The following is a 25,423-nucleotide window of genomic DNA, read 5'->3' on the forward strand; positions in this document are numbered from 1 at the left end:
CTCTTGTGTACATCTTGGTTGCGCTACAGTTTCTCTTACAACATGCACCATCTAGCCCAACAAAAAGTTCTTCTGGAACCCCAAGGGACTGGAAAAAGGTCCGAATAACCCAAAGTCGAACCATCAGATGGCTACTAAAAAAATTTCACACTGCACCAAATTATTCTGTTGAAAAAAAAAAAAAAACAGGCAATGGTCGTCTAGTGAGTGAAAACCGCGTGGAAATGACAATTTTAATTCCAGTGGACTTGCAGTACAGCATGATAGAATATCAATGTTTGGTTTGGTTTATGGTGTTTAACGTCCCAAAGCGACTCAGGCTATGAGAGACGCCGTAGTGGAGGGCACCGGAAATTTCGACCACCTGGGGTTCTTTTAACATGCACTGACATCGCACAGCACACGGGCCTCTAGAATTTCTCCTCCAAAGAAATTCGGCCGCCGCGGCCGGGATCGAACCCGCACATTTCGGGTCAGCAGCCGAGCACCATAACCACTGAGCCACCGCGGCGGCTAGAATATCAATGTAGTACGAAGTACAGTAAAAACCTTCGAAGTCGATCAGACCGCAAATATGAGGGGGGGGGGGGCAAGGACACTGATGTTAAGACCATTTTCCTTGCTTTCCAACCAAAATTACCAACTCTACAGGCTTATGCACGTTTTTGTGCAGATTCCAAAAATGCATTTCATTTTTTTTCCGGACCAATTAGTTCTCAGAATAACTGCACACAGCACTCTAAACTTTGCAGAAACAGGAAAATAACCACTTGGTAAAGAACTATGCTTTGCTAGATACCAGAAAGAATAACAACGTTGCGAACACTTTTATTGCTTGATTATTCTGTATTTTATTGCCCAATGAATTTCGGTGCAGGAAACGTGGCAACACAGGGGTAATATAAAGTGCCATTCTAAAAATTTCAACGCAGAAATTAAGAAATATGCTTGCAACGTGATGTGCTCCACATATTACACTATGCTAATAAAATTCATGGCAGGACGTGAAAAATAGCACACTTGCACTTCAAAATTGCTGACAAGACCCGGGCATGTAATGTGACCAGCTTTTTCCTCCCGCATGGTACCTTTTCCACGCTTGCAGCCTATTTTCATACACATTTGTGTGCAGACACCTTTTGCTTGAATCTGGATGAAACTGCACTCCTATCCAGTTTTTTTTTAGCAGATTTGAAATATGCTACTGGTTTTCAGATAAATCAGTGAGATAATTAAAAAACATTTTCTATTCCTTAGAGCTACACTTGAGAGAAAAAAAAATGGCCACCTAATTCAGCCGCAATGCAGCCCTCCTTATCAGACCCCCATATTGACAGCCGGTAATTCGAGGAAAAAAGAAAAGTGGGCCAAAAGAACTGCTTCATGTGCACATAATTTTCGCCCACATAATTTTTTCGTCTTTATAAAGACCCTCATCCCCCTTTTGAAAGCACAAGAAAACCGAACATTTTGGACGACACCAAATGAAATTCTTGCATATTAAGGGGGGGACACTGGTCTTGAAAAGAAAATTTTATTAATTTAGTCATAGTTATGAAATTATCAGGGCACATGTAGTTTTGTGCACTGATTCTAGATATGTCATTTAATTTCATGTAAAACAATTCCTTGAGCACCTATGCACCTTTTATGCAAGTATTTTGCGGAGAGTTTTGAAGAAAATTTGCTGCGGGAAACTCGCTGAAATGTATGCCATTGGGTTCTCTTGACACCAAGGAATACATATAATAAGGGTAAAATTATCATCCTGGCTCTCATAGACCTTGAGTAATACGGTACTGAAGCTGCCACTTCAGAAACAGGAATACACACTTTCCTTCTCATTTCTGAAGCGACAACTTCAAAACTCTATAACTCAAGTTCTATGATAGGCAGGAAGACAGTTTCACCCTTATTGTATTCCTTGGTGTCAAGAGAACCCAATGGCATACATTTCAGCGAGTTTCCTGCAGCAAATTTTCTTCAAAACTCTTTGCAAAATACTAGCATGAAAAGTGCATAAGTGCTCAAGGAATTGTTTTGCATGAAATTAAATGACACATTCAGAATCGGCACACAAAAATACATATTCCCTGAAGATTTCGTAACTGTGACTTCATTACTAAAATTTTTTTTTCAAGACCAGTATCCCCCCTTAAGAGCCAACACATGTAAAAATATTAAACCAAGGAGTTCGAACAGCCATCCATGTGAGCCGGAGGGGAGGGGAATGAATGCCCACCAGCAAGTGTCCTGTAACTTATCTTTTTTTTTCAGCATTTCGTAAGGTAGACACACATAAACTAGCTGAATCTGCTACTCTGATGAAACTTCAACAGCGTACTCACCTCTGCCGCCACCTCCGCCTCCGCCTCCGGATGAGCTGGGGTTAGGGCAATCCCTGCTCATGTGACCCTCCTCGCCACACTTGAAGCAGCCTGCAAACAGACCGACATCAGCCCGTGTACATTGGCACACAACAAAGAAAACAGTGTACAGGCGCAACGCAGTAGCAGCGTCCCTGCTAACAGTTAGAAAGTACTGCATTTCGGATATTGGCACAAGCCGACCTTACAGGTCTATGGAGGTTTGACGTCCCAAAGGGACTGAGGCTACGAGGGATGCCGTACAGTACAGGGGCCTCTAGAATTTCGGGGCCTCTAGAACATCTCCCACCGCGGCCTTCACACCAAAACATGGCAGAGGTATGTGAAGACGAAGTTGGCGCCCGCGGCGCCTCTTGCTGCCGAGAAGCAGACGACTCAGTGCGCGCAATCGGTTCGGGAGCTGTACGATGACTTGAAGCTTGGGAATTCCGGAAACATTGCTGTGTCATACGATGGTTCCTGGATGACGCGCGGCCACTCGTCGCACATTTACGTCAGCACTGTCATCGAGCTCTTCACGGGGCTAGTCCTCGATTTCGTTGTGCTCAGCAACTTCTGTGCTGGTTGTGAGCGTGGGCCAAAGGAAGGTGATCCGACTTACGAAGCTTGGAAGGAGAGCCACGCCTGCCAGAAAAACACCACTAAGAAAGCCGGTGAAATGGAAGTTGAAGCCGCCCTCATCCTTTTCGAGAGGTCACTACAACGACATAACCTGAGGTACACCACCCTACTCTCAGATGGTGACAGCCGTGCTTTCCTTGTGCTGCAGGAGGCCAAAGTGTATGGGTACATTTCGGTGGAGAAAGAAGACTGTGTCAACCATGTACAGAAACGGATGGGCACAAGCTTGCGAAACCTCATCACAAAACATAAAGGACCTGGATTAGAGAGCCTTGGCGGTAAAGGCAAACTAACTGCTGACCTAGTTTCAAAGCTAACGCGGTACTATGGCTGGGCCCTGAAGACTCACAAGGGTGATGTGCAGGGAATGAAGGAAGCAGTGATGGCCACCTATCACCACACGACATCAAATGACCTGGTGTCAGACCACAGCCATTGCCCACCAGGACCAGGCTCATGGTGCCGCCAGAATGCAGCAAGCGCTAAGGGCGAGGCAGCTCCTAAGCACCGTTACAATCTGCCTCCATACGTCTGTGAGGCCCTGCTGCCCATTTATGAGCGCCTTTCTGACGAGAAACTTCTTGAGCGGTGCCAACGGGGCAGTACTCAGAACAGCAATGAATCCCTTCACTCCCTGATATGGGCACTGGCTCCGAAGGAACAGCATGCCTCACTCTTCACTGTACAAGCTGCAGTGGCTGAGGCTGTGATGCGATTCAATGCTGGCTATGAGAGGACGTCCACAGCAATATTGAAAGAGCTGCACCTCAAACCTGGAGCACTGAGCACAAAGCGCATGGCGGAGAAAGACCACCGCCGAGCAGTGGCATCTGCAAAGAAGCACAAGACCACTTTGGACATGCAGCACGCCTTCAAAAAGCGCCATTTGGGGGGCTGTAGTCAGACTGACTACATTCCTGGTGGCTTTTAGTCACACAGGATGTAAAATATTGCACTATTTTTTGTGCATTTTTGGTTAAAAGTGAATTTATTTCTTTTTTATCATTTTCTCAAAATGCCTATTTTTGACTTCTTTCAAATTTGTGGACACGATATCTCTGCCTTCAAGGCAGGTAGAACCATAATTTTTGTTGTGGAATGTAGCTAAGAGTGCAGAGCACACAATGTTAGGAGCAGATTTTGGAATTTGGGTTTTAAAATTTAGCAGTTCTGCTCTATATCAGACAATAGGGTGCCCACGTTTTGAACAGTGAACTTTGGATTGCTCTAGCATCGCGAATATTTGTTGCATCAAAAAAGTACTAACATTGTATTCCTTATGCTTTCTAGTACCTAGCCATGTGTTAATATCAATTTCTGTAGTGTGGTTATTTTTTCATTGTTTCTGCAAATTATGAACCATTAATTTCATTTATCTTCGTAACTAATTGGCCTATTGAAAAACAAATTAGATATTTGAAATCAGTGGAAGAAACTGAATAATACAGGTAAATTTTATCAAATTTGGCCAGAAAATAATAAAAACAGCTTTAAGAGCCATGTCCCCCCTTAAGGGGGGACGCTACCTTTGAAAACCGGAAAATCGCGAAAAAGTCTATTTTTGGAAAAGTATATATTCTGTTTGTATATGTTATAAACTACCTTTTCTGTAATTATCAATGCCTAATTCACAGTAAAAATATTGAAAATTAGAAATATAACAAGCCACGGCGGCCCCTGAGCCGCGAGCAAGCGCCGAAAATGCCCCAACTTCGCGCGCGCGCCATTCCTCCCACGCTGAACCGAGCGCCGCCATTTTGGTCTTGTTTTGTTCGTGAATTATTCTTGCGCTTTTCTTTGCTGCTTCCGGCGGCGACGGCGGCAGCGTGCTCGAGGTGTGGCTAGCTTTTGATTGGGGGCCCCGCGGCTGCTTTCGAGTTTCCCGCGTCCGAAATCCGAGGCTACGATTGGACCAAGCGCGCGCTCCTCGAGAACGCGGGGGAACGGGCGGCTGCTATTGGCTGCTGCGCGCGCTGACGCGATGGTCTCCGCCGGCTGCTCCCTGCGCGTCGTCTGCTCCGGCTGCTCGCTCTCCTTTGTGCGGTGTGTTCGCCATTTTTGCGATCGCCGTCTTTACAGTCTGTCGCCGTGCCCTTTGAACAGTGTCGTGTAGCTTGTTGATCGTTGCGCGGTCGGTCACGATGCCTACAACGAAATTCAATACGCAACACGCGTTCTGTGCACGGACACATTCTACGAGGTCCATCCGCATGGCGAAGCGCGCTGCCGACGACTGCATCGACGCATCCAGCGTCCTAGATATGTGCGGGTCGGTCAGCGGCGGAGAAAGATGCCCTGCGCATGGGCAAGGCTGAGGAACAGAATGAAGTGACAACTCAGAGGCGGCAAAAAAAAAGAAAGCACGGAGACAGCTCCAGCTATTCAGCGGGATCGTTTTAGACCTGGAAATGTCTCAACTTTCGAGGGTCATTTTCTCTGAATTTTTTTTTTTTTCCTTGTATGGCTGCTCACCCCAGCATATCTCAGATTTCGGATTTCTGTGTGGTCTTTTTACCCTATACATAAATAAATTTTGGGGGGCAAGAAAAGCCAATTTATTGAAGATATTGTGTTTGGAATTGTTGATAAATAAAATTTGGTTAATTAGTGTATGTCTAAGTAGTAATTAAATTCAGTGATGTGCTAAAATTTTTTACCAAAGAATTTTCGAAGGGCCTTGTTGTTGCCTGAGGTGCCTATCCAGGAATTATCATAAATTAACTTCATAGTGCCAACACAATCTGCATATTCTCCTGGCCTGTCCCAAAGAACCCTTGTAAACCACCTCGATATACTCCTGTAACTTCAGAACCAGAGGGCACAACTCTGTGAAACTTAGTAATTCTTCGGGTGTTTATGCTGTGAGCCTACCCTGAAAATTTCATCTAGATATCTCAAGAAGCAAAAAAGTTGGTGTTCTCTCAATCTTCTAAGGCCATTTTCTCAGAATAAATATTTTGCCTGGCATGGCTGCTAGGGAAAGCCATATCTTGGGAACCACTTATCAGAATTTCATGGGGTTTCTTTTGCACCATACCTGAATAAATTTCTGAGGGCAAGACAAGCCCATTTTTTTAAGATATTGTCTCTGGAATTTGTAATAAACAATTAAAATTTGGTTAATGAAGATCTAATAAGTAACACTAAATTCAGGGCTGTGCTAAACTTTTTCAGCAAAGAAATTTACAAAAAGGGCCTTGTCTTGCCCTGGGGTACCTATCCAGGAATGACTATGCTGAATTTCAAAGTGCCAGCACATTTTGCAGATTCTCCAGGTATGTCCCAAGGAACCCATGTAAACTACCTTGATATACTCCTATAACTTGAGAACCAGAGGTTACAGCTCCATGAAACTTGGTAGTTCTTCAAATGTTTGTGCTACAAGCTTGCCCTGAAAATTTCATCCAGATATCTCAAGAAATAATAAAGTTGATGCTCAAGGGTAGCCTCCCCCCTTAAGACAACAGCAGCATTTAATTACACTGAAGTTCGTTACGCTGAGGTTTAGCTGCACTCACCTCTTCCGCCGCCGCCTCCGCCTCCGGATGAGCCAGCGTTAGGGCAATCCCTGCTCATGTGCCCTTCCTCGCCACACTTGAAGCAGCCTGCAAAGGAAGACCAGCGTCACTCCTCCGGGACAAAACCAAGGCAGCCTACAATGCAATGCCTGCAACCAGCAAGGGCACACACATCTTCCCACTGGAGCACCGTTGTCTCGCTGGAGCTTCAACCACTATTCATCACACTCGACAGTTCTGCTTTTCAAAAGCGAACTGTCTGCGAACCCAGTTACGCCCATCACATTGGGCCAGATCACCTGTGGCCCAGGCTGCCTGTCGTCATTAGTTTATTTTCGGACATCAAACTCCTCATTAAGGGGGGACACTGGTCTTGAAAACAAAATTTTATTAATTTAGTCATAGTTATGAAATTTTCCGGGCACATGTATTTTTGTGCCCCGATTCTAGGTATGTCATTTGATTTTATGTAAAACAATTCCTGGAGCACTTGTGCAATTTTTGTGCTAGTATTTTGGGAAAAGTTTTGCAGAAAATTTGCTGCAGGAAACTCGCTGAAATGTGCCATTGGGTTCTCTTGACACCAAGGAATGCAATAAGGGTGAAATTATCATCCTGGTTATCATAGAAATTGAATTATAGGGTACTGAAGCTGCCACTTCAGAAACAGGAATACACACTTCTCATTCCTGAAGCGACAACTTCAGAACTCTAACTCAAGTTCTATGATAGCCAGGATGATAACTTTACCCTTATTGCATTCCTTGGTGTCAAGAGAACCCAATGGCATACATTTCAGCGAGTTTCCTGCAGCAAATTTTCTGCAATACTTTTCCCAAAATACTTGCATAAAAATCGCACAAGTGCTCAAAGAATTGGTTTACATGAAATTAAATGACATATCTAGAATCAGCGCACAAAAATACATGTGGCCTGAAAATTTTATAACCGCGACTTCATTAATAAATTTTTTTTTTCAAGACCAGGGTCCCCCCTAAGCTGAAGCAATAAAAACAGCAACACCCATGCCATTACTACTCAGATTTGCTGCAGCTAATTCACAAAATACTACACAGTAGAATCTTGCGACACAAACGCTTTCCTGGCCAGAGTGCACTGTGCACAATGCGCAGAATTTCTGACGTTATGAACACTGTCCCACAACACTGTGGATGATAGAAACAAGCGAGCTGAGACTGAACCCTAGCGAACTATACTCTGTTTCATACATAGCAGGCAACGCTGCCAAAGCTAGCCCGCCTGTTCACACAGGCTAAGCCCGCGCCAAAAAAAGTAGTTCGCCATACAACCACATTGAGCACAGAGATATTTCGTTGCAGCAAATCTCAAGTGCCGTGAATGACAACCTCCTGACTTCGGTTTTCCACTTGGCACATTTCCGTCCTGTGGCTTATCGAGACTTCGAGAATCAAGAAAGACACGTGGCGGTATGATTCTCCGCTGGTAGGACGAATCGCTCTTCCTCCATCCGCGCCTAAAAAGTAGTCCGCACTCTGGTAAAAGTTATAGCCAGAGGGTCCGAACTCTGAGCACCTCACAGCTCTGACTGATCTTCAGCGCTACCGTTTCGTTGTACACTGTTCTTCGTTTTCTATCAAATACTCAGCCAGGCGACGAGAAAAATAAATTATGAGTGGCGGAGTAATATGGCTTCGCGGACGAACTACTTCCGCGGCCTCCGCAGCGTTGCCTGCTATGTATGAAACAGAGTACAAGCGCTGCCCACAAACTGCAGACATGGCGATCGCCAGTCCTGCGGTACACTCCTAACACCAAACAAAACCTGGGTTCTCACCTCTGCCTCTTCCACCACCAGACGAGTCCGCCTTTGGACAATCTCTGCTCATATGTCCTTCCTCCCCACACTTGAAGCAGCCTGCACACGGAACAAGCAAGAACCCTTAGCACACGTACACAAACACTAGGAAACACCGGCGTAAACAGGTGCCACATAATGCCACAAGTAGAAACCTCCACGCTTGAAACATCGCTTTCCAACACCTTCATTGATGTTACTGAACTCTGTTCCTGGCCTTGACATTTTTTTTTCGCTGCTAGTGGCACTGAATGACGAGTCACCTCAGTGCATTGCCCGATGATGCCACACAGCTATATAAAGCTTTTGATGAAGGCTATTTTGAAGGGACACCTATTGAAAATTGAGGTTGGCCTCTAACAATAAACAATCAATCGACAAACTACCAATATAGATCATCAGCCCACAGGATAGGTTGTTCCACCAGTTCACAGATGTTCAAGCGTTTTCCATACTGATGCCTCAAGTTGCAAATACAGAGGCAAGGGAAAATTTTAAACCCAATTTTCTCAGAAATAAAAATAAATAAAAAAATGTAGCTGCTGAACAAAAATTCAGCACAGCCACAAGGAGTCAAACAATACGCCAAGCTATAGGGGAAAGCAAGTTGGTCACTGCTGGTCGTGCTTCAGTCCTTTAGCACAGCTTCCAAAATTCAGCTGCTTAAAGAATGAAAACGAATGGTTTCTTTCAAACTTATCCTTCTAGATACGTTGAATGCACATGGAGGACCCCCTACAACAGTGAGTCCTACTTCACTCCATCCATTCCCCCTTGACAGTGAATTGTAAATTGAGCAATTACAACTGAACCTCAATGTGCACGTCTGATACAAATATGTCAAATTAGACAGAGCGTACTGCGTACAAGGGGCAGAATTTCAGATGCTATGAACAAGCGGACCACAACTGCACCCTTGAATGCTAAGCACCACCCACACGACTTGTTGTACATAAAATTAAATTACATAGTATTTGGAATCAGCATGCAAAATGCACGTTCCCTGAATGTTTCATAATTGTGACTTCATTAATAAAAATTTATTTCTAAGAACCTCTTACCCCTGAAGCTAAAGCAGTAAACAGCAACACCCATGCCCTTACTACTCAGACCTGCTGAAGCTAATTCACACTGTGGATGATACAAACGTGAGAGCTGCGATTGCACCCTCGCAAACCAAGCGCTGCCCAAACATCAAACGTTGTGATCGCCAGTCCTGCGGTACACTCCACTCACTGCCTGGCCCGCACACCAAATGCTGTCATCGCCAGTTATGTGGCATGCACCGAAAGCAGTGAACTATGGTGCACGGCCCGTTATTGCTAACGTCAACATCGCCAGTTACATCGTACGGGCTGCAAGCAATCAAGGTTCTACTGCACACAATAACATCCATGTAAGGAAGCTACTTCCTCTGTACCGAAATTGCTCCACCTGGAGCAATTCCCACAAGCACGTAAAACTAGCATCAATAAACAGTGCAGCAGTGAGATTAACCAATGACCCACCTCTTCCGCGGCCGCCACCTCCACCAGAGTCCGCATTGGGACAGTCCCTACTCATGTGTCCTTCCTGGTTGCATTTGAAGCAGGCTGCGTTCAAAGAGGAGAACAGTGTGAGGCATGGCCAGAACAGCTCCCCACTGCCCACCACTCTTGCCAAGCCTCTACAGACAGTGCAAGCACCTCCGCACACACAGCCCCACTAAATAGACCTAAGGGGAACAACGTCCATAGCACTCCGAGGGGGGGGGGGACCAGCCCTAATAAGCCAAAGCACAGAGCTATGAAAGCTACAGAGAACAGGGCAGCAACAATGTATGCACTCACTCGACTACAACTAGTTACTAGAGACTAGTTAGACTACTAACCAGTTAGGCTACTAACTCCAGCCAGTTAACCGGTTAGACTACCAACTACTTAGGCTCGACTAACTACTTAGGCTCGACTAACTACTTAGGCTCGACTAACTACTTAGGCTCGACTAACTACTTAGGCTCGACTAACTACTTAGGCTCGACTAACTACTTAGGCTCGACTAACTACTTAGGCTCGACTAACTACTTAGGCTCGACTAACTACTTAGGCTCGACTAACTACTTAGGCTCGACTAACTACTTAGGCTCGACTAACTACTTAGGCTCGACTAACTACTTAGGCTCGACTAACTACTTAGGCTCGACTAACTACTTAGGCTCGACTAACTACTTAGGCTCGACTAACTACTTAGGCTCGACTAACTACTTAGGCTCGACTAACTACTTAGGCTCGACTAACTACTTAGGCTCGACTAACTACTTAGGCTCGACTAACTACTTAGGCTCGACTAACTACTTAGGCTCGACTAACTACTTAGGCTCGACTAACTACTTAGGCTCGACTAACTACTTAGGCTCGACTAACTACTTAGGCTCGACTAACTACTTAGGCTCGACTAACTACTTAGGCTCGACTAACTACTTAGGCTCGACTAGTTAGATTACAACTCTCCCTCCTCGCACAACCTGTCTGGAAAAGTCAACCAGCTTACACAACACACGTGCGAACTGTCCCACCAAATATTCACTATACTTAATTTTCATTTTCCAGACAGCACTGGAAGGGTCACAGGACTAAAAGCTGCTCTGGGCAGCTCAACGTGGCCACTGAAACCTCCACTTGGCATTACAGAGACAACAAAAACAGTGGAAAATGCAATACTTGTTCAGGCGAGCACAAAAGGTAATGCCAATGAAAAAAAAATCAACTGAGCTCCAACAGCTAGGCAAGAGGAAAAGATGACCCTACTCCTAACATTCAGTGCTTTCAACCCCTCCCCGCGAGTTCTCGCACGTCTTCAAGAAGCATATGCACACTTAAGACTATCCAAGGCTTGAAAGTGAAATTCTGAACTTACAGGTTCCAGTAAACAAACAAAAAAGGCCATAAAGGGACTTTCTCAGCTACTGGATGTTCCCACTTTAGCATACACTGACCAAGCGCCCCACCTTCCAACCCCTCCAGGAGCTTGGCACTGACTCAAAGGCTTGGCACACAGAGGCAGCCAGCGGGGCAGGAAGTATCCCAAGCAGCACGGGTAATTGGCCCAATATTGGAAATGTACTGGCAAAGGCTGGTCCTATAAAGGCCTGGTGCTATAAAGGCCTGGTGCTATAAAGGCCCGGTCCTATGAATGCCCGGTCCTATGAATGCCCGGTCCTATGAAGGCCAGTCCTATAAAGGCCCACAGTGAAACCACCAATATCCAATATTGGGCCAATTACTCGTGCTGCTGGGGGTATAGGCTGTGCAGTACACAAGCAGGGTGTGCACACACGCATAAGCAGGCACAGCTGCACGACAGCCAGCATCAGCACGGGAAGCAGGCTTGGGTCACGTGACTAGTCAAGCGGTGCAACTACAGGGAGGAAGCAGGCACCACCAAGGTCCAACACCACACCACAACACTGGCATGTGCACCCTTTTCCCCCTAAAACCAGCAGCATACAAGGTTTGCTTTTTGTGCATCTTTACGGGACAAGCTAAGCCTCTCCCCCCCACACAGCAAGCACAGCGAGAGGGGGCAGAGATAGCCCGGGTGGCGTTTACCGCTTCACCTCTGCCGCCTGTACGACGCCCTTCCGAACGGCCTCCTCGGTTGTCCCAGCCAGAGCGGCCTGTGGTCGTAGGCGCAGGTGTCAGGATGAAGACATTCCACCCAAAACAACGCACATGATCACAAAGTAGGACTTGTTAAGGTTCTGTTTCAGTTTTGCATTCCCCACTGCTCGTCATTGGGAAATGCAAAGATAGTATGGAAAGGATTTAAAAGCAGTCTCACTATCCTGGCATGGCTCCCAACCACCAGGCAAACCACACCCCACGCAGGTGTCAACTTTACTCTAAAATGCTCGCTTCACCTCCAAAAGCTTGGGTGTCATTTGCACTAGCATCGCATACTGCACTAACGTTGCACATTTCCACCGCCTATATTTATCACCTTGCCGGCGACCCTCAATATGGCCCCCCAAGTGCTCTTTTCAGTTAAAAGAACTGGGCGCTTCTTTAATATATCCATCAGAAGAGAATAAGTGCCGATAGAAAAAAAAAATTACGGCTCCCATATTACAAGCACCCAGTTTCCCTTCGGTATGCAGCTCAGCCCATTTGAATTGCTTCATGGCCAGGCCTAACTGGCCCAGAGGCAAACAGCCTACAATACATTTTGAAGGTCATAGAGCCAAACGACACCAATGGGCGACAGCTATATCTTTCACAAACCTCAACTATGCTTTGGCAAGACAAAATTGCACAGAATTAGGAGATTCATTATCTCAAAACTAAGTCTCAAACAGCCTCAAAGCCTCGCTCATATTGGTCGATAACAAAGATCAAAAGAACAAGGCTTTGCAACTGCTGAGATTGATTGTCCCATAATTTAGCCCCAGCTGCCCATTACCACACCCCTCGCTCAAAAAATGCACAATACTTGCCCACAAGAAACCGCCTAAGATTTTCGGAACATCCACGCCTACCTATTCAAGACTGGAGCTAAACTCAGCTAACCAGGATTTTCAAATGTACAGTACCCACAAAAAAATATCGGCAGAAATGATTAACTAGGGATGGTGTTAATGATTCCAACGGTTTGCAAACAATTTCAAATGACTACCACCCGTCCAATTGCAGAGTTGTGCAAACTTGCACAAGCAAGTCCCAACAAACAGAACCGGCCACAATCATTTCTCCCCTTTCACAACAATCGCAGGCGTTAAGACTAACCTCAAAAGAACTGAACCAACCAGTGGGATGGCACTCTGCTTCAACTCAGGCACACAAGGCGAGGAAGAACAAGCATGACCACAGGAGACACTCACCACGACTGCCTCCACCACCTCCGCCGGATCGGCCACCTCCATAGCTGGAGGAGCCTCCGCCGTAGCTGGAGCCTCCGCCTCCTCCTCCGCCGTAGCTGGTAGAAGAGGGTTCCTCGCTCCAGCCAGAATCTTCCTCCTGCCAGCCGTCACTGGCAGCTGGGGCAGCACTGGCCCCATTGTTGTTGTCGCCCGAGCCATTGTTGTTCCAGGCGGGGTCCGGGGCACTCCCGTTGCTGGTCCCCCAGCCACAGTCCGTTGGATTACTGTCCGTACAACCGCCCGCACCCCAGCTGTGAGAACACGGTTTGTGTACGTGTTACACCAGCCACAGTCCGTTGGATTACTGTCCGTGCAACCGCCCGCACCCCAGCTGTGAGAACACTGTGTACGTGTTACACCAGCCACAGTCCGTTGGATTACTGTCCGTACAACCGCCCGCACCACCCAAGCTGTGAGAACACGGTTTGTGTACGTGTTACACCAGCCACAGTCCGTTGGATTACTGTCCGGACAACCGCCCGCACCCCAGCTGTGAGAACACGGGTTTGTGTACGTGTTACACCCCAGAACTTCTAAAACCTCGCACACACAGCGTCCACAACAAGGTAACCACAGCCAAAGTACTGCACGCGCAGCCTATACAGCAAACAGCTGAAACTAAGCAAGATAGTCACTGCACTTTTTGAAGGAAAGAACTGCACATCATAGCTCTGAATAATTACCCAGAGCAAAAAAAAAATTCAGGAGGCACTTTGACGATCTGAAGTCCGCGAGGCGAAAGCCTTTCCATGCAACTTTGGCTCGACGGCCGTAGGCACACACGAGGCAGCTATGGGGCAACTTGGATTGGCTAGTCATGACTAATTAGTATGACCCATGACTAACAGTCACGATTTGTTAATGACTAGTCATGATTGGTAACGACTATCTAGCGATGACTAGTCATGACTAGCCAGTCGTGACTGGTTAATGACTAGTTAGTCAAGACGACTTGTAATGACTAGTTAGTCAAGACTTAACTTGTAATGACTAGTTACGACTCATTTCAAATGCAATGGACACAAGAGTCATGACCACGAGTATGATCCAAGGCTTTCGCCTTAAAAAAGCTCAACCACTGCCTTTAGAGTTCCAAGGCGCTTCAGAGACTATGGGAATGCCAGCAATGCAGTTTGCTTGGAGTAGTGTTCGGTTGAAGCCGAAATTGTACGACTTCACATCAGAATTATGGCTCAATAAGGTCGCATGTGCATGCCATGTATCAGAGGGTTCTTGCTTAATAAGACATGACCAAGCGTCCGGCACTCCTCCCACAGGGCTTGCCCAGAAGCTCTGGATGGGGACGGTAAATGTGGCAAAACGACCGCAGCCAACTCGACAGGCAAGAACACTCACCCAGAGGGACCTGTGCTGGTGGCACTTTTGCTCCATCCGTTGTTAGACTCCTCACCTGAGCAGGAAAGGGGGGAGGGGGAGAAAGGATTGCAAAACACCCGCCAGAAATCCCGTGCGCCCAACCACCCGCACAACGCCCACGTCATGTGGGCTGGCGATGCCCGTGCCACGCGGACGGCTCGGCAACACTTGAGCTAATGATACATTCCGAGTGCTCCACAAACACTTCCAAAGGTGGTCGGTGAAGTTCCGATACTTAGCATGCAGCACATGCAGCAGAATGAGAACGCCCCCGACACGATACGGAGGGTTCCAGATTAACGACTGGGGGCTTAACATTCACTAAGAAGGAACTGCTTCAACTCACCAGGTTGCCTGGTAGACGTGGCAGGTCCAACTGCCGCCTTCATTCCGCGACCTCGGCCCACGCTGCAGGGTAAAAATGCACAAGATGTCAAGGACAATCCACCCAACACTCTTCCCCACCCACCAAGTGAAGGCAAAATGTGGGTTCCTAACAGCGACTCCAGTAACAACAACAGATTTGAAGAACATGTCATGACTACTAAGAAAATATTTGGCCTTTTAGGCAATTAGGCAACTTCCAACCAGTCTTCATGTCTATCTCTCAGGTTCAGTAACACTTGACTCACTCCAGTCATATCACTACGTAAACAAGACTCATTTTAGGCACTGTTCATGCTTGAGAAACTAGAACCAGTGCCAGCGACACCAGAGCTCCAGCAAAACACAGGCATGCAATTAAGGGGATGGTGCAAACCCCACCTTCCCATGTATTTTAGAATATGTTCTGGTGCACTTTTCTCAACACCCAATCAAATTAGTGGCCACCTGTTTATAAGATTTGTGCTCATTCTACTGAACCAAAACTATGTAAACCTGGACCGCTAGCTTGAAGCAACTCTCTCGAAGACTATATTTAAGGTCACTGGTACAGTTTCAATCCGTTAAAATTCATTGTTCATGCCCGGTTTTGGTTCAGTATATTTCCTCATGACCATTATAAGGTACAGGCAAGGAATGAGCGTTCTGCCTGGTCTCGTTTTGAAAATAATTAACTTAAATACAAAGCTATGCGCTTCGCCAACATCTGCTGACCAATTTACTCCGTAGGCACAGCATCCACAGTCATTCAAATCATCTTCGTGCTTCTTTACTCATGTGCTGCTCCATCAGCAGACCAAAACTTTACACTGGCCAACTCTTTATCAGCCGGTGGAGTGTGTTATGGCTTCAGGTTAGCCCAAAGGCTAACCTTGGATTTTGCCACGTTGCTGCCGCTGAATGTTGATGCCCTAAGGAGTTCAACAGCATCTACTGCTGAACTCCTTAGGGCATCTGATTGTAGAGAGGCATCTTTTTGGTGCTTGCTTCCAGATGTGAATAAAGACTCAGGTTAAGGAGGCTGAGAGCTCCAAGATTGTTGCCAGATATGTTTTTACTCCAACAGAAAAACACATTCGAGTTGCGATCATAAAATTTTGCTTCAAAGTGCATGTAAAACACTGCCTTCACAAAATACGGGGCCTGGCACTTTCCCTTTTTAAAAACTATTATTTAGAGGAAAATATACTGGGAAGGAAGATATGTGATACTAGAAGAAAAGATGCAGGAAAAAATACCTTCACGGATGGAACAAGAAAAAAAATGAATGCTTTCACACCCTTTTTTGCCTATCCTGTACCCCCAGAATGATTTGCATTATAGTCTGATAGAACTGAAGTCTGCAGTGAATCTCCGCTCACATTCCGGACCGCCGCACAGAATTCTTCAAACAAAAAAGTAGTCCATCGTGGTTAGCTTCTTGTCGGTTAACAAGACAATAAGCTTTAGGATTCTGCTCCCTGGCTCGTGAAAAAGTCGAACATTAAAAAGCCGACTTCGTTTACTGTTTGCGCTCGACTAGCGTAGTTATACAGGACTGCTCGCACGTGACCCAGTGTTAACTGCAGTTTCTTTTTTAAGGGGCGGACACTACCCTAAACAGTGAACTTTTGAACCACTTGCTCGATTTCACTGGAACTAGTGGGGCTAGTTTATATTATTGGTGGAACCACCTCAGCCAAAATTTAATTATTCTAGAATAAGTATGAAGCAGGTTATGCAACCTTTATGCCAAGGATGACTATGCTTACTTAGGATAACTACTGTTTGAAAAATAAGGGTTTTTTTTTTTTCAATTTTTGTGTTATGTGGTATTGGGAATGTCCAGAGCACACAACTGTTGAATTATTTTGCTTAGTTCTATATTTTGAAAGAATGATACCATATAAAGAATGACATTAGATTTTCGTTTTATGTCAATTTTTTAAGTCATTTTTTAGTGTGAAAAAAGGAACAAAAATAGACAAACTGAGCATACAGTTGTGTTCCTCATAAAATTTCACTCCAGAAAACCTGCTACAATACCAATATTATCAAATAATATTGGAATAGTTTTTCTAAGCTGACAGTTTACTGAAGAAACAGGCGATGAGGAAAATACTCACGATTGAAAATCACCCCATTTTATTTTAAGCACTATAATTAATGTTCAAGACAGGCCCCCAGCTGAATGATAAAATTTGGCAGAGGTCGTCCCAGCAGTGATATTCTCAAGTTTCAATGAAATCGAGCAAGCGGTTCAAAGTTCACTTTTTGGGTAGTGTGCCCCCTTAAGTTTTATCCTACTATGGTATGCCTGCCTTAACAGTACTACAAGGCTGCTTCACAAAAGGTTCCAGCCGCACACTGCACATTACAGCCCAGCAGTAAGCAAAGCCAAACAAGTTTGTGCACACACGGCGACAGTGACCAAGAGCTGCATGACCAAGGTGGCAGTTAGGGCTAGTGGGTGCAACAAGCACACTAAGGCAAAAGTAAAGAAGCAGCCAGTACCCATCTCCACACTGCCCTATCCCCAGCACAGAACACGGCTTGCTTGTCTAAGCAAGTCATCCATTTTATCAATCAGACCATGAAAAAAAGTGCATGACACCTTTTCACACTTCATCAGCATCACTAAAGTTAGTGTAATGTATGATGATGGCAGCTGAATTTCAAACAGCGATGCCCAATATGTAGCCAAGTACAGACCTCAGTGACAAGGCATTAAAAATCTGAATACAACAAGCATTAATGCTGTCAGATGCAGAAGCAACTTGTACCTGACATCTTGCACAAATGCAATTTGCAAGCAAGCACTCTAGGGAGGTAGTGAGGTAGGTAGCAATAAAATGCAGTGCTGGCAGTCTCCCTACAGACACACCTGCCACAGGCTACTGTCAACACTGAACTCTACCCTCTACTCACGCAGTGACACAGGCTAACAGCTTTCTTCCAGAAGGCAAGCACTTATAGTTAACACATGCACACATACATGCGCACCGACAACACCAACCCTATATCTAATTACTGACCCACAGCGTACATCAGCTAACTCGCAACTCATCCAACCTGCTCAGCTAAGCGTGCCACCATACAAGGCAAACACCTCCACAATACTCTCCAGCAACTGCCTGCACTGCAAAAGCTCCATCTATGCACAGTAGTGCACGCTGGCGAGTACACAAGGTCGCAGGAATACGATAAAACAGTGCCGTCAATTCCCAACATGTACAGCCCCCGTCAAAAAGTATACAGCCCAAGATGTTTAACGGGGTTCCCTAGCATATCCAGCAGTCCAAAGCTTGGCGGGATTGAGAACTCAAAGCCCTTCATCTTTCATGAGATTATGGTTGGTGAGTATATAACGACGCATGCCGCAGGTCTCGCAAGCAAACCCCTTGGGCTGTATACTTTTGACGGGGACTGTACCTAAGCTCACTGGCAGTGATAACCACGCGAGCTTGACCACCAAGATTAAAATTCGGGCTTTACTTAACAGCAGCTTTACACATTCCTGAATTTAATGGGCTGTAGTAACCTGTGCCTTTTATCTGCATATGCTGAATTTCGAGCAGCAAATTTTAAATCCCCACAAGTAGCTTTGCAGAGGTGAGCGAATACGCTTGTCTAGTGGGGCCCACTGCAGAGTAAATGGACAAATAACGCACTCACTTTGCTACAAGCACTGAACATGTGTGCGCATTGTTGCATTTCTATCCCGCCGCGCTCAGGCCAAATTATCGGTGAAGCTCTGTACCTGCCCGAAGCAATTCACCCATGAACACTGCAAATATTTTGGATGCTTTCTGGCCACACCTTCCTCAGCTAATCTACTCCACTTTGACATCCATCTATCTGTGTTCGACCATCACATGCTTCGTGAACGCCAATTATTCCAGCATGTCTTACCCCTCTGTTGCCGAGCACGGAGTTTGCACAATGCATGACCACGCGATATTTACAGACTACAATTTTTATTTATTTACGGTATTTACAGACTAGAGACTACACGTCAACACGAATGATTCGATGCAAATTTGATCCACGTACGGAGAAGAGTTCGCACGCCTCGTGGCAGGCCTGTCAAACTCGCAGTCTGGGCCTTACTGCAACAACTGTCACCGGCGCTCGGCAAACGAGGCCGCCCAACACCCCTTTACGTCGCCGCCATTTCCTGTCTACGCGCCAATTCCTAAACTAAAGGCGCGCATTGATAATACTGGCGCGACGAAAACAGCCAAGCGCCTTTTTAGACTGCCTTACAAGCACGACACCTATCTACGCTTCACGCAAAAACAAAACCTCGCAGTGCAAGGTCCGCGGCGCAAACTAGGGCTTCCTGCCGGGTGCCACGATGAGCGGGTTAAGTGTTCGCGTAGCCGCCACGAATAAGTAAGTGCGCCACGAATAAGTAAGTCTTCCCGGCTCGGGAAGGAAGGCTTCCGCGCAGAACGAAGGAAAATGAAAACTCACCCGAAGCCGCCGGCAGTAAACCCAGTCACTTCTGCCATTTCAAGCCCCCTGCAAAACAAAAACACACAAGGTCGTACTCAGAAGCGGCGGCGGCGGCGTTTCTCTTAGACGCCTTTGACGGACATCACACAAACAAGTGCTCTCCACAACAAAGAACCTTTGCCCTCCGCGCCTCCACCCTCCTGACAACAGAAAAAAAATGAACGGGAGCACGCCAAGCACATTTACAAGAACTGAACGCTTAATGTCATTCATTCAAAGGCGAAAGGAAGGCTAGGCAAAGCTAAAAATTAACGCGAAGCGCGACAATGGAACCACGTGTTGAGTTTTGACAAGTGAATGCTAACACAGCGCGCATTTCTCACACCGCTGTCTTCACAATGCAAAACTCGAGCTCTGCGCGGCGAGATATATGCCCCATTAATCACGCTTACGAAGCAGCGCTGGCCATTCTTAATCCGCAGGGGGTTCAAGAGCGAAAGTGCGGGCAACCGTTAAGTCAAACACTGCGGAGGCCTAGCGTTTGTCCCAACGGACTGCGCGCGTTCGAGCAACTAACGCGCGCAAAAAGCTCGGGCGGACGGAACGAAAACAACGCTGCGAGATGCAGTTCCAAGCGTGTCAAAAATAACCAAGACGCGACAGAAAAGCGCGACACCGCCTCACCTCGACGGTCAGCCTCCGTGTTCCACAAGGTAGCAAAGTGCGAGTGGCGCGAGCGCGCTTGCCCGCACTAGCCGCACTCTGTCACGTGGTCACTGTAGAGAGCGCGCCAGTCGCTGATCTTTTTTTCATTTTTTTTAGATGAGAGGGCGCTCGCTACCACATCTAACTCGCGCCTACACGAATTGATTAGAATAAACAACTGAATTGCCAGCTTTTTTTTGTTTTCGCTGCACACAGTTCGCCTTTTTCGTCCCACAAATAACAGCTCAGTGCTATAATCCATCAGTATGGCTCACAGGCGAATGCGCGCTTCTTCCTCTCAAACTTTTGCCGGATTCATGCAGATAATTTCTTTCTATCTGCGTACTTTTCGGATTCAGCGAGAAGACGGCGGTGGCGCTAACGGAAAAAGAAAGCGCAAGGAAAACGTGCGGCTATTTTTACAACGCGTAACGATGCAGTGACACATCGCGCAGTTTTTTTTTTTTTTTTACCCCAGCCGTCGGCATTCTTCGCGCAGTCCTCGATAAGGGTTGACGCGACGCGATTCGCGCTACATGCTGAGCGCTTTGTGATAGCGTCGGCATCTTGTTGCGAAGGCTAGCTGTAGCTTCGTCACTTTTGGTCGGTCCCGTTTCTAGAGCATAATTTTATTTACGCTCGCTTCACTTTACGCCGCCAGATCGACACTAGCTATTTTTAAGGCAACATGGTTAATCTAGCCCGTTGATGAAGGCGCTAATTTACGCCCCCAGCTTTTATGCATAAATGCGCAAACGTTATAATTTTCATTGTAGACATTTGCAACGAGAGATCAAAATTGCAAAAAAAAAAGATTAAACAATTGTTCAGCCATTCCAAGTGGTTGTGCGTCATTTCGTTCGTTACTAATATTAACAGTTTCTGGAACGAGAAGGGTTTGTCGCTGTCTTGCCGGTGTCTCAAAAATCCTGAAGTGCCTTTTAACTTCGCATCATATGCGGGTACATAATTTTGCGGCAGAGCTGGCTGCAGTGATAGGAATAGCAATATATAAATAAAACAAATTCTATAAAGAAGCGCACTGCACCGTTTTTTTTTTTTTAATTTTTTGTACCCAGACACAACTCGGCCTTTCGGTGTTTTCGAGACTCGCCACTTTTTCCTGACATTCCGTGGCGGCAGCTGCATGGCCGACGCGTCCTCGAAAACCGATTAAGATTCTGCTCGTCTGTCGTTAATTCGAATGAAACCGGTGCTGAGGCATCTTTCACCGTACGTTAAGTCGCACGTTCGCGTCAAGCATTCGCCGCTCCCTGCAGTGTGCATTGTTCCGCTAAAGGGTTCGTTTAACGAGCGCACAAAGCAGCACAATTACGCGATAAGCAAAGAAGCATGCGATGACGTTGAACACATCGGTTGCTTATCAAGTAGTACTCCATTCGCTCTGAAGCATATCATGCCAATGAAGGGGGAAAACAACGGAGCTGGAGGTGTTTACTCCAGTCTGCGTTTTTTTTTTTTCCCCGTATCAAAGATATGCAACCGCACCCTCCCCGTCAAAGTAGCGATAACGTTCGAACAACTAGGCCCCGTCAGCGCCAACGAGCAGGCATTGTTTGTTGGATGAAATGAAGTGGGGAAAATGCGCTATGCAATCCAGTAGAAAGAAACACTTGTGAGGAATTCGTCCGGTCGATTCACCGGAAGGAAAGGAAGGATTAGCAGGGTCATAGAGGCCATGGCAGGGTTTACATAGCTTCGACGAGTCACAGCTATAGACCGCTTTTCCTGGGGTCGATGTCATATGTAAACGGCTCAATCGGTTTGTGAATAGAGGGGCCTTTTTGCAGCGCGCTATAGCTCGTTCCGTTACGCTTATGTCACAGCCATGTAACCGCGGCTAGCATCCGCGCCGACCGAACAGCGCAGCATATTTAGTCAGCACTGTATGGCTGTAGAACAAACTTGTCGCGGAACGGGGGCAGCCTGGAGTTTGAAATAAAATGTGTTGAAGCAAGCGAATCGGGGATGGCGCAAATGATGCCTACCTAAACGCAGTCCGCGGCGAAGGCACTAAAAATGAATTTTTGGAACAGGGGGCCCTATTGGTTAGGGGCATATGAGAATAGCGGGGCGCCAGTGCGCAGGACAATTAATACCCGAAGGGGCGTAATTAAATCTAACGTTCAACGAAAACTGGTCTGGTAGAAGATTCATGAATTTACGTAATGGAAGGAGTGCTGACCAGCTATTCCATTCCCCTAACCGATAGGGTCACCCTATTTTAAAAGTTTCCTGGGCATACGCACTGGCATCTCGCTATTCCCCTAATCGATAGGGCCTACAGCTATTCTAAAACTCCCTACTGCCCGTTCCCATTAGGACGCCGGTTCAATCCCGGCCGTGGCGGCCGCGTTTCGATGGAGGCGAACGAAATTCTCTACCCGGGGGAAATAAATCCTGAGCCCTCCACTAGAGCGCCTCTCTCCCTTCTTTCGACCCCTATTTAGTGAATTTCAACACGGCGCGGCTGAGCTAAGCTGTCCGTTGAGGAGTGAGACGGGGGAGGGGGGGGGGGGGGGGCACTTCACGATAACAGGCATAACAGTGCCTGAAGTGCTCCGGAGATGATCGCCGGGGTCTTCCAAGGGTTCTTGACAAGTGCGGTATCGTTGACGACCCAACAGGTGCATCGCATCTTCCATACGTTCGAATACGCTCCCTCCATACCTTCCCTCACGCGGCACGGGAGAGGTGTCCGACGAGGAGCGAGAGTTTCAAAGTCCTGCCTTTCCTCAAAACAAACTATTTTTCCTTGCGGCGCGTGGGCTGGCGTCCGCCGTAGCTAAGTCCAAGATGCACGGAAAACTATGGTTAACAAAAAAAAATTTGCCCTCTGCTTTCCAAGCTCCCGCTCCATTGGCTTCGCAGCTTAAAGCGCAACTAAGGTGTCCATGCTGGTTACGAGGGACCAGGGCGACGGCGACACCGTGAAACGCAGAAACGGGCGCCAAAGAGCTGCGCTCTAAAAATATTGGTTTGGAGGGAATGGCGCAGTTGCACTTCTCAGTGGACACCTCAACCGCGGCGACAGGTTAAAGGAGGAAGGTGGGCGTAAAATATAAGAGGTACCGTAGTGGAGGGCTCCGGAATAATTTGGACCAGCTGGGGTTCTTTAACGTGCACTGACACCACACAGCACACGCGGGTGCCTTTTGCGTTTCGCCTCCATCGAAACGCGGCCGATGCGTCCGGGTTCGAACACGTTTGTGCTGGCTCCGTAGCCGACAGCTCTAACCAATGAGCCAACGCGGTGGGTTGTGGTAACAACTGAAGACCATGAGGGAGAGAGTAAAATGGCGAAGAGAAGTGGCCACATCTGGCGGCGTTCAGCGTCCTTTGGTGTGCAGAGCTAAGTGCAAAAAGGCAGATCAACGCTGCACCCAACGTGCAAACCACCGCAAGGGTTCAAGCCAGCGGCTCCACATAATCATGAACGTTCTAAACGTTCGAAAGCGTCTCGGAGTTTCAGCACGGCTTGTTCTAAGCGTTCGAAAGCGTCTCGGCGTCTCAGCATGGCTTTTTCCAAGCGTTCGAATGTCTCGGAAGTGCGTTCCGTAAAAGCGTAGACAAGACTTGCGCAGCGCAGGGCAGGAGGTGCCACGTAGTACTATGCATCACGAACGGCTTTTAACCCTAACTTGGGATTACGTAAGCTAAGGTATAACGAATATCGAACAAGAAAACGCACACAAGACCGCAGTGCACGCCTGTGGCCTGCCGGGCTGTGCCACAAAGGTAGGTGGTGCTGCCATCTATACACCATTACCGGCCTTGGCTAACCCTAACTAGGCCTATGTAAGCTTACGTGGCACTAAGATCGATAACCCTAAAGAAGCATGTTTAGGCTTGGGATGAACAAAAATCGAACATGTCACTGCACTCATGATAAAGAGGACTACACAGCGCCAATGCATGCTGGGAGATGTGGCACAGTGAGGCGCGAGGTGCCATTACTCAACCCCCACCGGCATCTGCTAACCCTTACCTGCTATGCAGGAGGCTGAGGAAGCAAAAATCCAACATGACTCGGCGCTCAGTCCTACAGCGCGTTGTTTGCCGGCGCGTTTTCTGCCTCCTCTTCACTACTCGGAATGGTTCGTCATCCGCAGTCCCAAAAGATGCAACGAGAAGCAGCCCTTGGCAAGGGATAAAATATAAACCTAGAAGATCTAGCAAATTGTTGCAGACTTATGGTCAACTCACAACGGACAACGCGTTCGAAGGAGTCCTAGAATCAGGCAGTGCTAGCAGCGCCGCCTAGCAGCACTGCCACGTAGCACTCCGGAGACGCGTTCGAACACGGAGGAGAGAAGGAACTGCTCTACTAAATCCGCTGTCCCGCTGCCACCGCGAGGCGGCAGCACTGAGGTAGACCCTTGCGTTCAGCATGAGACGCAGGGAGGTAAAAAGGAAAGCATGATGAGACGCATAAGGGCGAAGCGTTCGAATTCCACCTGGCTCTCAGCATTCGCTGCCGCCGAGTCGCCCGGTTCCGCAGCCCGTCGCCTTCGGAAGACGGCATAACAGGAAAATAACAGTGACGCAACTTGCCTTCAGAGGGGGGGGGGCCCGGTCACCTCGGACTCAAGATACAGCTGAAGCCCTGATCCCAGCGGCGAAGAGACCCGACCAACGTAGCGGCCGGCAAGCACAGACTCGATCCTGGAGCACGAATGATGCACGTCAGCTCACGACGCTCGCCTACTGCAGACTGGTATACGTGGCCCAAGCAGGAACCAGAGACGTGGCGCACGAGCTTCTGGTGCGCGTGCACAGGCTTCGACCATAGCGCCGTCGGCACTGGTCGCTGAGTGAAAAAGAAAACAAATGGAAAAGCACTGCCGGCTTGGGGAATGCCGATGAAATGGTGTTTAGACCAGCAATGAATTTGGTTCTTTCCAGAAGATAGCCGTCGCGTTTTGCTCTGTGTGGGTCCAACATTAGCTTCAGGCCGTGGGCCTGAGGCGCTGAGAAGGAAGAAGTGTACTGTCAGCTCGGACATTTAAAACATTTAAGTAGTACTAGTAGTAAAAGACCTTTATTCGACCATAATTTACAGGCCAAGCATGTCGACCGCCTGGGCGACCAGAAGTCGCTGTTCTTCTTCCCCTTCAGCGCCAAGCCAGTCGAGCCAGGTGGTGATGGATAGGGAGGGTGGGGGAAGGAACCCGACTGCTGAGCAGCCGGGCAATAGAAGAGGCAATGGGCCAGGTCCGCATAGATACAGAATAGAGAGGGT

General features: G+C 47.3%; 2 protein-coding genes across 11 annotated transcripts in view; one reads left to right on the top strand and one right to left on the bottom strand.

Annotated features, from left to right (window-relative positions):
- Nucleotides 1–24,886, bottom strand: part of LOC149366534 (ATP-dependent RNA helicase DDX4-like) — a 33,672-nt gene extending 8,786 nt beyond the window's left edge. Inside the window, exons 1-11 of one of the 10 annotated variants that reach the window (XM_089551286.1) lie at nt 24,388–24,499; nt 24,170–24,320; nt 19,474–19,521; nt 14,981–15,042; nt 14,614–14,668; nt 13,219–13,508; nt 11,959–12,018; nt 9,872–9,955; nt 8,343–8,423; nt 6,527–6,613; nt 2,349–2,438 (exon numbers count right to left, since the gene is read on the bottom strand). In XM_089551286.1, the coding sequence (XP_089407412.1) occupies nt 2,349–2,438; nt 6,527–6,613; nt 8,343–8,423; nt 9,872–9,955; nt 11,959–12,018; nt 13,219–13,508; nt 14,614–14,668; nt 14,981–15,042; nt 19,474–19,521; nt 24,170–24,207 (895 nt within the window). In that variant the 5' untranslated portion in view covers nt 24,208–24,320; nt 24,388–24,499. Of the gene's footprint in view, nt 1–2,348; nt 2,439–6,526; nt 6,614–8,342; nt 8,424–9,871; nt 9,956–11,958; nt 12,019–13,218; nt 13,509–14,613; nt 14,669–14,980; nt 15,043–19,473; nt 19,522–20,139; nt 20,240–23,253; nt 23,368–24,169; nt 24,500–24,735 lie in introns of those variants that run through there. The other 9 variants (XM_089551316.1, XM_089551295.1, XM_089551279.1 and 6 more) reach the window with 9 other exon arrangements.
- LOC149366535 (uncharacterized) lies at nt 2,915–4,262 on the top strand. The gene has a single exon (XM_089551350.1). It carries the CDS (start codon nt 3,046–3,048, stop codon nt 3,937–3,939), a length of 894 nt encoding a protein of 297 aa, XP_089407476.1. The 5' UTR covers nt 2,915–3,045; the 3' UTR covers nt 3,940–4,262.
- Nucleotides 24,887–25,423: the final 537 nt, after the last annotated feature.

This window comes from Amblyomma mixtum, chromosome 1 (genome assembly GCF_055824585.1).
Source record: "Amblyomma mixtum isolate Tamu chromosome 1, ASM5582458v1, whole genome shotgun sequence".
NCBI classification, from domain to species: domain Eukaryota; kingdom Metazoa; phylum Arthropoda; class Arachnida; order Ixodida; family Ixodidae; genus Amblyomma; species Amblyomma mixtum.

What these genes read in the sequence shown, in the direction of transcription:
- LOC149366535 (XM_089551350.1), top strand. Translation starts at nt 3,046, where the DNA reads ATGGAAGTTGAAGCCGCCCTCATCCTTTTCGAGAGGTCACTACAACGA.